At 43.8% G+C, this 12,619-nt stretch overlaps 3 protein-coding genes across 3 annotated transcripts in view; 2 read left to right on the top strand and 1 right to left on the bottom strand.

Moving 5' to 3' along the window:
• Positions 1-12,619, top strand: part of LOC126568310 (apyrase-like) — a gene marked incomplete at its 5' end in the record, with an annotated part of 350,971 nt that overhangs the window by 37,697 nt on the left and 300,655 nt on the right. The gene's annotated exons all lie outside the window — the stretch shown is intronic.
• The window catches only part of LOC126568397 (probable DNA-directed RNA polymerase III subunit RPC6), a 100,829-nt gene that overhangs the window by 23,230 nt on the left and 64,980 nt on the right, over positions 1-12,619 (top strand). The window lies entirely within an intron of this gene.
• Positions 6,551-8,660, bottom strand: LOC126568530 (uncharacterized). Its single transcript, XM_050225025.1, has 5 exons — positions 8,556-8,660; positions 7,280-7,367; positions 7,064-7,149; positions 6,777-6,944; positions 6,551-6,710 (listed from the first exon to the last, which is right to left on the bottom strand). The coding sequence occupies exons 1-5, from the start codon at positions 8,658-8,660 to the stop codon at positions 6,624-6,626; spliced, it is 534 nt and encodes a 177-aa protein (XP_050080982.1). The 3' UTR covers positions 6,551-6,623.

Raw genomic sequence — 12,619 nt, 5'->3', positions numbered from 1 at the left:
GCACTGCTGTTGTCGTTAACGGCTAACGGGAACGGTCCTATCGTCATCCTCTGTGGTTTTGCTAGTAGATGGATGGTACATACATTGCGCCCTGAACTTCCTACAGTCCTGTAACCGAAGCGAAAGATTAGCCGACTTTGATGCCCGGGTTGACTGTAAAGAAAGTCTCTAACCTCGGCCGGCATTGTAAATAGAGCGACGTAAGGCGCACACAACCAAATGACCTCTTCAACTCTTAACCTTTTTGTGCGACGGGACGGGGCCGTCGATGTCTGAACGCCAATCATCGGCTGTGCCAGGCTCCGGCGAATACGTACGTAGGTTATATTTTCTTCAAGTAGCTTTTAGCTGCTTTTTCATCCCACCTTTATCCCCGGTAGGTTCTACAAACAATCTTCGTGTGCCAGGGGATGGTGGCAAATGTGATGACAAAGTTTGTTCTGTTTTAAAACAACAGTCCGTCCGTCACTACTCCTGCAAGATGGTTTCCCGCTTCGCAGTACCAGTTCCAGGGCGTCAGATGCAAAAGGTGGGAAAACCCTTTTGCGAGCAAGTGGCTTTCTCTGTTGTGTCAGGCCGGGTGCCGCTAGGCGTTGGCAAAAAGATGGCGCACTCGGTTGTGGTTTGTGGCGGCTTGTTAATGATGAGAGGCCACTCACGAGGCATCGCGAGACACTCGTTGTGGCGCTGTACCGAGCTCGTCTAGTTCCCGGTATTTGCTTTGCTTGCGGTTTTTTTTTTTTTACCAGTGACAAGAGACGAACGTCGGCGTTGGCCACCGGGTGCCGTGGGTTGGGTTTTCTATTTCCGCAGTCTTTGGTAAGGTCTTCTCAAAAACCTAAGTAAGTACAAGCAACAAACCAGTACGAAAGGGTAACAACGGGCAAGTGCGGCCAGACATTGGAACCCGGACCTGAAAAGAATGGAACTGTTCGGAGTGGGTACGAACAAACTCGCATGGCTCGTGTGTGAAGTGTTTTGTAACACGTTGTGAAATTTTTATTTGATGCTACGCCACCGGAGAGCCTCGGTGAGATGGAACATCATCAAGCGTTTTAATGAATTTTGGTTTGTTTCATGTGTGTGAGATATCGTTTTCCTTAACGATCCCCAGTGCGCAAGTTAAATCTCTGTTCCGAAAAAAAGCCCTTCAAGAGAGGGGTGGGAGCTGGGGGGAGGAAGTTATTTTTTTTATTTTTGAGGCAAGAGCCCGGTCATGAAACGTCTGCATTCATTTATTATCGCTTGATAAATGAAATTGCGGCTTGGTGGCAGCTGCAGTCACGTTTGCTTTCGGCAACCGAGAAAAAAAAAAGCCCGGGCCGGTAATGGATACGGGTACTTTTTCCACCCGTGGGACACACACGCACATGTTAAAAAAAGCTTTCAATTTTCTTTTTTTTATCAGTCCTACAGCTCAAAAAATAAGAGAGTAAAAAGCGACGTTGAATGACGGCTCCCTTTCAATTTGTGCAATTTATTTATTTGCATTTTTACTCCATTTTGTCCAAGAGGAGTTTGGTGTTTGTTTTTCAACCCTTACCCCCCTTTCTTTTCGGACGTTAGCTGCACTCAAGCTGCATCATGGCGGACAGATGTTGCATGTGTATCGCTGGAAGTAAAGGGAGAAAATTATAATATAAATTGGTATTGCCGGCCGGACAGTAAGCTTCTGCTGATGACCCGTTAACTGCAGTTATGATGCGGAAATGAGTTGATAAAAAATAATAACAACCGCGGGCCGGTGTGTGTTTAACAAACGAGCAAAGTCGTAGCCAGGGGTTTGTAGTCAGGAAATCCAATTTCCGCTATGCTAAGTATAACATATTTGTTTATTGTTAATGGTATGTAGAAACGTATCTCTAAAGCTGTAAAGAGAAAGAACCTTAAAAAAGAGCGACAATTTTTTCATGCCACAACGCTGTTATTTGGTGGTTGGTTTAATCAGTCAGTGGTCCATGTGGTCCATTATAAATAATCTAGTTGATTATTTATAAGCAAAAATTTGAGAGATTAATTATTATTTATTAATGGTAACTTATTAGCATTTGGCGTTTTACTAGAACTTAAACCAGAAAGACATGAGAAAAAACTTTAGTCGAATAGGAGAGACGAATTATTCAAAGGTGAAACGGATCTGAGATATGGACGTAGGCGGTCTGTTGAGTGAGGCGTCACACGCCAGAACCGGGATTCAAATTCCATCCGGACCTACTGTCCGTTCGAGTACTAAGTCATTTAATGGCCGGTGTGACCTAAAAGGTCTTTAAGCCAAGAAGAAGAAAAAAGAAAAAAGTATCTTGGAGGCGTACACTCAGTCAATCAATCAATGAGGAAACAGGCACTGAAAGTACTTTATGCCACTATATGTCGACCAGATAATGAGCCATCTCTGGAGATGGAAAATTCTATAGTCTTTGGCAACAATAGTCGAAGAGCTCGACTTAATTGTTAGTAGCGAACGCAGCAGTGCTACCAAAAAGCTTTAGTAGCTACTCCCCGACATATGGCACTGTGTGAAGGTGATCGTGCGTTGTGGTAGTATTAGGACAAGCAGAATAAACGAAGATTCATTTCCCTAGGATGTAGATATCTCCTAGGAAGAAAAATACATGCCCAAATACGGTTTGGAGTTGTCATGATCTAGGAGAGGGAAACTCATGACCATATTTGGGCATGAAAGTCTGGCGATGAGAACCGAGGATAGAATCGTGCAAACTGTTGCCGCGTTAACATCGATAATCGAGCCGAATAAACGTTTCTTTTAGCCGAAAGACTATTTTAAGCGATCAGAACATTCAATAGAAACTGTGGTTGAAAACCACTGACTAGGATGTCACATTCCATCTTCTTCTCTTCAGAACTGGCACTAACCTGCAAGATTTATACTACAAAGACGCTTCGAAAAGCTGCCACCTCCATTAAGAAAGATCACAAAAATGGTAAAGTGACGCGTTTTGGGATTCGGATTCGGGATTCGGCTTTAATTCATACGTTACCTGTGTTTGTTCCAACATTGTTGAACGACCTGAACCCGAACCAAAGAGTTTGCTAATGATAAAATCTGAAGAATATGTTTGGCGAAGCTAAATCGTGTTTGACGTGCAATAAAATGTGTACCTAGCTGAGTGGAATTGTGTAGCTTAAGCTGGGGATTAAATTATATGCAAACCTAAGCATATCATCAGGGTTACTGTGCGCTATCACTCTGGTCTGTCTCTAAGAAAAAAAAGCTTGATAGATGCCCCTAAAGCTTTACCCCATTTTGAACATACTGACCATTATATACGAAACCGAATATAATGCTCCAACCACGAAGAACACCCTAATCCTTGCTTTGAGCCCTTCAATGCAATTCTATCGCACAATTGCAGACGCGATTATGCTCGTCAGATTGCACCCAAGACGGATGGGTCTGTGTGTGTGTGTGTGCTTTTCTTGCATCCTTTTCGGAGCTTCAGCCGTTGGCCAGTCGGTCAGTTATCGAGGAACGTTTGGGAAATTGGGACGAGATTCCTAAGAAAAGCTACAATTGAGTTTCGGGGCATCAGGAGCGGGGCATCATGTTCGTTACCGCATGCACATATTTAAATAACAGCATCACCGGCTTGTGGTTTAGGTTGTCTTTGTCCAGCGAAACTCTCTCGCTCCACTCTCGCTCCTAAGATCGGGAACATGAGTTTGTTCGGGTTATGCTGTTCGTCAGAAGCGTCCGAACACATGCCAGGGCAAACAATCACCGTCCGAAAAACCAATGTAGCTGGCGTAATTCAATTCGGAAACTAGCCATACTAGGGTTGCGGTCCGGTACATGCCTCGGCAGTGTAGCAGTAGTTCGACAGCAAGCTCGACCCCACGGCACCACCTCCGTATCCTTCCCATCCTCGATGTGGAAACATAACATTGGTACGCCATATTTTATCGTTTGCAACAGGCAACAGGCACACAACACAATGAAGCTCACCAGTGCAGAGTCCAGTGGCAGCTTAAACTCGTACCAAAAGGGACCAAATCCGGGGCGCATTACTCGTCGTTTGTCGTTATTAGTATGCAGCCAGCTACATTTGTTAAATTACGACCTCCTTATCGGCTTAGCTGCGGCGGCAAAAGTTGGGCCCGCGCTCAACGTGCTAATGGGGATTTGTGTTGCGAACCGTTCTTCGGGTGTTCCAGGCGCTACTTCACTTTTCGCTCACCGATGCCAATGTTTTTTGGCAAACAACAACAGGCTACGGTGCACAGAGGATGTATGTACGTGCACTCTTATCGCGTTAACGTATGCGTTCGTTGCGCTGGAGTACTTTTGGTGGTACATGGGCGAAAGAACTAGTTGGAAGCTAAATTGAACAGAAATTTGACCATTGTTTGAAAGTCCACTTTTAAGTGAAAAGATTTCAATAATCTGAATTGAATACTTACTAGCAGGATTAACTTTAAGTCCTAGAACATTCTAGTGAGAAAGATTTTATGTACTTGGTTAGTGTCCCGGAGGAGAGTCTCGACTCGGTTTTATGATAAGACCATGAATTTGATATGAATACAAACTAAAGCCGGCTTGTAACAAGGGCCACACTTTTAAGATTTCGAGCTTAACATTTTTGTGTACTCATAAGAGACTCTTCGATGTAATTTTAAGAATGATGATCTGCTCCTAAAGCTTATCAAAAGTCTAGTGATTGCATATTGTCAGGTACTATATCAAAGATGGTTAACCAATTTGTACCAATGAAACTATAATCAACGGTTGCTTGCGAATCGTTCCCCAGTAGTGAGGACCTACTATCCAATTATGTGGTATCAGCAAGTCTAGTAATTCATACGATGGCCGGCCTAGTAGATCTTTAAGCCAAGAATAAGGCACACGGGCAAGCAGATCTTTTGTTATTAAAAAATGACGGCAATATGATGTCAATTTCACCCTCGAAGATTAAGAACTGGAGAGATCAGACACTTTTTTCTTGTGATTCTGGCTCCGTAGTGCTTACAGATATCTGCCGAAGTAGCAATTCCACCTGTCGATCATCTTTCCCTCGTCCGACAAGGATATCTCCCTCCCTGTTGTGGTATGTACCAATCTCTACGGTGTCTCATTCAACAACCTAGCGAACTTGTAAGATTCCCCCGAACGTCACGAGCAGTATCGTCCTATCAAGCCTAGCACCCGACAAACCAACTACCCTTGTATAAGTTTTTGCACTTTGTGGCCAAATTGTCGCCCAGAACAATTCCCGCCTGTAACAACAGTAAAGCTATAACAACACGACGGAAAAGCAAATAGTGTCACACAAGTTGTCTTGTCGTAGTTTCGTAGTTTCTAGTAGTTCTTGGTGGTACTAAGAAGATTGACGCTGTTCTTGAAAGTTGTTCCACCAAATTTTTGGAACCGGATGTGGGGAAAAAGTTACCCTGGGAAAAAGTAAGTTTATGTAAATGGTGCCTTTATCAATCACAGAAAAGCAAGCAAATGTGGCTGCATTTCCAATGTGAAATTGGCTACAAAAGGGCGAGTGAGATTTATTAGATTTTTCGAATATAAAAATTGAATTTTTTTTGTACTATGAAACGAGTTGCATATGAATTTCAACGCTGCGCAGCAGCACATTTATTGTTTTTTTTTTCCCGTTCTTGAACGTTATCATCCTTTATCCATCCTAATAGGTAAGTTTTTACTTAATTTCTCATGGGTTTTTAGATTTTCTTTTGCACTTTTTTAACATTTTTTTCAAACGCTAACATGATAGTTGTAGACGTCTTTCGTCGCTCTCTTTCGCTCGCTTATGTTTTACTCTGCTACACACTATTTACATGCCACGAACATCGGTTTACTGCTATTAACACATCTGTTTTTTGGTTTAGTTTTGTTTGATTTTGCATGCGAGCAAAGTACAGCTTAACAGGTTTCACAACATCTTACAGCTAGTAGCCTGCATTCTGCGTAACAAATTCGGTCCTATTGCTAGCCGTACAGGGAGTATCAGAAATTTAATCCGATTTCCCTTTTTCTTTCTTTTTGCTGCATCAAACGATTCATGCTACCCCTTTTTCGGCTAGCGTGAGTAAATAAACATGCTCATCTTAGTACTTATCGCTCCGTCTCTTAACAACTTATCCTCTGCAAAGCCCTCTGTTTGTCCTGCGGTACGCACCGTGCGTTCGGATTAGAAAAATATGAAAATCTGCGCATACACTTCGATAAAAAATATTATCATAAACAGCAGCACGGCACTGTCCGCCTGTCGCTGCAGCTCGGTCGTCGCGTACCGCAGGAGCTTGCGATATTGTCAAACGGACGCAACGGAATTGCTGTCGTACGCAACGAGCAGCGAATCGTCCTCGTCACTACCACTGCCCACGCTCTTCGCATCGTCCGGCTCGTCCTCCTCCTCGCCCGGCCAACGGTACATGCCACGGTTGATGGGTTGATAGGTGGTGGTGGTACCCTTGGTGCTCCCTCCACGGCCACCCCGACCGATCATATTGTCGTCCGTGTCCGTTGTCGTCGCATCATCGCCCTGGCGGATCGGGTCCAGTTCCGTATCCGTACCGTCGCACGGTATGCGCACGATCAGGTGTGTCTCTTCGCGGAAGGACGCTAGCGTCTTTTCCGTCTCGTTCGAGTTGTGTCATAGTTCGATCAGCTCCGGCCCTTTCCAGGTAACGCCCGCACGCAACAGGTTGTAGAAGCGTGTCACTGCCCACATGGCCATAATCTGTGGAGAAAGGAGAGCAGAGGTGATGCAAAGCAGGTACAACACGGCACTATGGGTCTGCCTTACATTGATGATAGCTCGCGATATGAAGAATGCGACCTCTGCCTTGCAGAGCGAATCGAACTGCCGGTTCACATGGTCCCGCAGTACGTTCGAGTAGACCATTGCGACCGCTTCCAGCGCCATGAAGGTGATAAATCCGATTATCCACGGTACGACCAGGCCGATGTTTTCCTGTGCGTGCACGGACGGAAAATGGGAGTTGTTGGATATGGTGTGTTCGTAAAAAAAACCCCACCCCCCCATCTCGGTCGGAGTGAATTCTCGCAATTTCAAAAGACAGATCCACTTACCCGATAGATTCCGAAAATAAGCACCACACTGAGCAGGATCATCGAACATTGCGTACCGATGATGGCGAAGTAAGCTATCTGTACCCCTGTGTATGGCCGTACAGAAGGAAGAAGGAAGCCGATTAGAGCGAAAACCAAATAATTGGATCCCACCTTCTCACCCCACACAGTGCGGGGGTATTGGTGTTAGATGTTGAGGGAGACATACGCACTTACCGTAGTACACATCCTCCAGGTCGCCATACTTTTTAACGTTCACGCTGATACGCCACGAGTACAGCAGCACCACAAGGATGGAAATGTTCTGTCAGTGGTTGGTTTTTTGCGTGGTGGAAGAAAGAGCGAGAGAAAGAGAGAAGGGAGATTACATGCAACGCCTACTAGTGTAGAATTTGTAGCGAAATTCCCAAGTACCGATGGCGATACATCACACACTTTGGAGGTTTCAAGTCCATGTAGCGAAATTGCTCCACAAAAAAACACACACACGCGCGTACACACGCACACAGATAGAGCCGTACATCCGTGTCAGACAATTCGGTATTGCTATCCAATGCAATTTACCTAATCTTTCGCATAATGGCAACTGTTAAGGGGCTTTAATTCGCACTCAATCATGCTCTAGTCTGCGGGTTGGAAAATAAATTGCCATCGAGCGCCTCGTATTTCTTACCACCCCCGAGTGGGTGTGTGTGTGTGTGTCCGGGTGGGAGTTGAAGAGGCACTCCTCCTTCAAGACGTGTTGTACACAAGGAACTCGTCTTATCGGTGCTTTATGTGGTTTTTTCCTCGGGGAAGATGTGTACCATAATTGGCTGTACATTATAAAGCAATTATATATCTATAGGAACCGCGATTCAATGAACATCTGTTTTAAGATGGAGAGATATGTCCAAAAAAGTGGAAATCAGAAATCTTCTTTCAAGTTACTTAGCAGTGGACATCAAAGGGTTCCGGAGTACTTTGGGTGAAATTGGTGGTGCATCATTAGAGGTAACAGTAATTAGCTCCTCTCTTGCCTTTCTCTTTTGAAGCACATAGACAGGGGGCAGAGTGCCAAGAAAGCTTCCCGAACAATTCACTAGAATTCGCGAAAGTTCCATTAGACGAGTTACAAGAAGCCGGCAACGAGCATTAGCTAGCACGTGGTGCTTGCTCACTTAATATCTCGTTATACACTGCACTTCCGAAAGACACACACACACACACGTACACCAACATGAAGTGGTCGATGCGTCCTGGCGAAGTTTTCATGTTTCTTTTCTTCTTCTACCTATTTCGGGCATCACTTCACTGCTTCGGGCTAACTCGTCGATGTTTAATTAGCTGGCAAACAGTCGAGCGACAGGCAGCGAGTATATGCTACACAGTACACGGCAAGCACCAAAGGCCGTAGGGAGTGAAACCCAATAAAATAAAAGCAGAAACGAAACAAAAACAAAACACGCAGAAAACAGTGGATATAAAATGGCGAAACAATTCTCACGCTTACCAGGGTGTAGATGGCGCTCGTTAGTGCCAAATGTTTGGCGTGCAGCATCCGGCAGCAACCATTAGCGCGCAACGGACCGTACGGATAAAGGATGGCAGACTTCATGGTGTTGTGCCGTGTTAGTTTACCAAAACAGCTCGGGAGTGGGAGTGTTTTGTTTTTTGTTTTTTTTTTGTTGGCCAGGGAACGATACGTTGGATAACTATTCTTTCTGCACGGTGGCTTATGCTTTTAATGTCCTTCCCTTCCTGTGCTTGTTGTTTGCCCCGAATTGGCCCACACTAATTTAGTGACTTCTTTTCGTGCCTTTTTGTGACCATAGCTGCCGCAAGGCTGGGTTTTTTTTGTGAGGATAATTAAAAAATCCGTTGGCAACTCTGGAAAATCTGGAAGTTTCACCAGACCGGGAAGCGCGTTTCACACTATTCGTTTCTGGGCCACCACCGAGCGCGCAGCAGCTGTTGAACGACCGCAAAACAGATGCTATCGTGGTGGGTTACATTGTAGCGGTTGCTCAAGTCCCTACCCGTGTACGTTTTGGCGTTTTCCGGTAGTAGCAGTAGCGGTTGGGTAGGAATCATTTCACTTAATTATGTTCGTCCGGGTTTCGCAAGGTTCCAGTGTACGATCGTAGCGGCTCACCAATAAAATCTGTTTTCAATTTATTGGGCAACTTTCCTATTTTACATTCCACGTTGGATGTGAAGTACGGGGATGCACTCGCGGGTAGTCACAGTTAAATAGTAAGGTTCCATTCCATTTCAGTGTTTTCCAACTCGTCTGTAACTTGTTCACAACATTGTACAACGTGGCACTACTTTCACAGTTCACTGTCTGGGGAGTGAATTCCTGGAGAATTCCGCTAGAGAATGCTGCTAAGAATGATGGAAGAAAAATGAACGAAGTACATTAGTAACATGGTGTAAAAATTTAGCCACTGTCTTGTTCATCCTGCTGGAAAGGGCAGCGGAAAATATGGGGTCGATCACAGTAGGAGCTAACTGTGGTCAGAAACTTTTATTGAGAATTTTGTTTGAAAAATATTGTTGACAAACGTATTAAAACCTTTGTTTAGACCCCTAACTAAACATCGATAACTATTTTATTTGTTAATGGCGATGAAGAGTGACGCTGACATTTTAAAGGATGTTCTTTTAAAGGATGACTGGGCGTCTCCATTGATAAATAAAAATATAATTTCTTCTATGAATATGAAAAGCGTTGAACAAAAGTTTGCGAAAAATATATTCTAAGTAGAGAATCAACAGATTAACTATCACGATCATCACGCGTGTGGTCGGTCGAGCAATGTTTTATTGTGTTTCTTCTTCTTCTTGTTTTAACGGCCTTCTAGATCACGCCTGCTATCTAATGGCTTACTAGACATGCCGATACCACGTAGTTGGATAGTCAGTCTTCACTACTGAGGAACGGTCCGGATGGGATTTGAAACTGCAGTTTGAAGACCGTCGCCCTTGTCGCCTACAACACCGGGCTGCACCCTTTATTATGTTTATTTAATGCTATTGTATTTTTAATGCAAAATGATATTATTTTACAATTAAAAATAAGATATTTTTTCATAAGACAAATACCTTCAAAAACTGGTAAAATACACAAAAAGACTTATTTGAATAATGTTTTACTCCATCCCTGTCCCATAGTGTGGTAGTTTAACAAAAAAAAAGGAAGCGAAAAGCAAGCAAAAGCTATTGCAAATACGCGCGTTCCTTTGGCTTTGGTTGGTGCAATTTTCCAGCCAGGCCACGCTTACTGGACTGGACAATTTAACTTTTTTTTTTTCCAACATGCCGTAGTCCCCGAGCGGTGGCGAGAGTTATGCAAGAGTTATTTCCTTTCCGCACGGTGAAGTGTAACAATTCCGCACCGTTGAATGGTTGAATGTTTTGTTTGATAGTTTGAATTTTTATGTCACATCTCGGTACTTGAAGTTTACCAACAGCAGTAGTAGCCACCTACAGATACCTACAGTTGGTAGTTCAGAAGCGCGCCTGGGAGAGAGAGAGAGAGAAGGATTAAGCTTTTTAGACATTGCTGGTTGGTTCTCTATTTGTTAGACCGCCGTATACTTTGCTGGCCATTGTATTTCAGGGGTGGGTTTTTGACATTTCCACTCGAACCGGTACAGAGAGCCTTGGGTGGAACTTCACTCCGGAGACCGTTTGGGAGGTATTTTCATTTATCATTCCTTTCGCAAAACGACTCTTGCCACGTCCGGAGGGGTTTTACGATCACGAGCCTTTTGTGATGAACGGTTTTGCAGTAACCGTTCCCGGGTGGCGACCGTTTTTTGATGCACTGAAGTTGAATGGGAATGGCTGGCGAACGTTTGACACTTTACACTTCAGCGTTTCCGGCCTGGCGAACCAACCGGCCAACCGGTATAGCTGTGCACACACAACACACAGTACGCAACAGCAAAACTAGTTATTTGAAGCTGCTGCCATTGTACAACTTGGAAGGACTTTTGCAAAAAGCTAAACGTCTTCTTTTTTTCCTTTTTTGCTCAATAAGTGCGGAGCGTTTTCCCGCTTCGAAGTGACGGCCAGTTAGTGAACCATGCTATTGGCGTCCCACATTCTGGCTCTGTTGAAATGTGGTTGTGGAAAGGCACAAAGGAAAAGAGCTTAGAGGGGGAAAAAACACAGAAACACACCAACTCTGTAACGAGAAAACGAGAGAAAAAACGCAATCGAAAAACTGTTTTACTGATGATGAACAACATTTGTTGGGCCTTTGAACCCAAAAGAAACGATGGTAGTTGGAGGAAAGTCAGGAAAGCAAGAAAAAAACACACACACACACACACACAAACACAGTCTGATATACAGAAACAGATTCAAATAGCACTGTGGGAGAGGCTGGGAACTACTTTGCGCTTGCTACACGCACCCGCACAGCAATGGGACGGTTGGCAAACGAAGACGAAATACATTCAGAGGGATGAAATTATAATAATTGATTGAATTCCCGTCCTTCTCGGTAAGAGGAGAGTTGGTCGCTCCCTAAATGATGGTTCGCTTACGGTGGGAAAATCAATACGAAAAGTTGTACCACGATTGCATGAGATTGATGTGTTGGAGAGGCTTCCCTTCAAAATAAAAACTGCCCCTCCCCCCCCCCCGCCCCATTGGTGGGGTGGTACGGACGCAGGAACCGCACTACGCTAAATGGGGAAAGTTGCCGGAAAATGTTTCCTTTCGCATATTGGTATGGTGGAATTGCTTTACCGTCAGGAGGTTATAAGGTTGATTGAGTTGGAAGTTTTGCCTAGTAGCAGTTGCCTAGTATGGTACAGGGCTTTTTGTTTGTTGTTCCTGCTTTCTAGCTTAGTTGTATGACAGATACGACGTATGGGAGGACATACAAAAAATCTGTACAAATGGAAACTTTTGATCGATAAAGTGGGAATGTGTGGATGGTTTTCGGTTTTTTTTTTATTATATATTTTTCACCACACTTTTATTTGATACTTCAAAGAAGCTCTTTTCACGTGTGACGCATGAATAGCGTTTATGGCGGCATTTCATTCCAGAAAAAAATTTGTTCGTGGTGAGTGTTGCGTGACAATTTTCGTCTTTTTTTTGTATGAATGATAGTGAGTTAGTGAGCCAAATTTAACCATGGCTGAAGCATAGACGCTCAGCTCAGATGAGCTATCCGAGAGCTAATTTAAATAGATTATTGTTTGATTTTCTTACGTCTAAGAGTAAGTGTAAAATTTAGTTACCAACAAGTTGACACTTATTTATTTTTTGTTACTATTTATTTATTTATTTTACTGTTTTTTTCGGAATTTGTGGTATTTGTCTGTCATTTATTGTTTTATTTTATTTGATGCAGCGAGCAGCCAAAGACCACTTTGAATTCGTCCGATTGACCGATCAGTTGGTTACCCTTAGTAACATAATGCTCCAGTTGGCCATGAGAGCTCAACTACGTATCAAGCAGTCCTCCTATTTTTCTGACACAGCTTTTTGAGCTTCTTTTATGTCATAATCTGTCAGTTGAGAGCCCTCCCGTGATGTCATTTTAGCGTGGTA

Source organism: Anopheles maculipalpis, chromosome 2RL (genome assembly GCF_943734695.1).
Source record: "Anopheles maculipalpis chromosome 2RL, idAnoMacuDA_375_x, whole genome shotgun sequence".
In the NCBI taxonomy this organism is placed as follows: Eukaryota; Metazoa; Arthropoda; class Insecta; order Diptera; family Culicidae; genus Anopheles; species Anopheles maculipalpis.
The sequence above is the reverse complement of the archived record's forward strand: the minus strand, read 5'-3'. Positions and strand labels throughout refer to the sequence as shown.

Excerpts from the sequence above, each read along its gene's own strand:
- LOC126568530 (XM_050225025.1), bottom strand. The coding sequence starts at position 8,660 with ATGAAGTCTGCCATCCTTTATCCGTACGGTCCGTTGCGCGCTAATGGT. Across the intron at positions 6,945-7,063 it reads TTATTTTCGGAATCTATCGG|GAAAACATCGGCCTGGTCGT; the intron begins GTAAGTGGATCT and ends GTGCACGCACAG. Across the intron at positions 6,711-6,776 it reads TATCGCGAGCTATCATCAAT|ATTATGGCCATGTGGGCAGT; the intron begins GTAAGGCAGACC and ends CTTTCTCCACAG.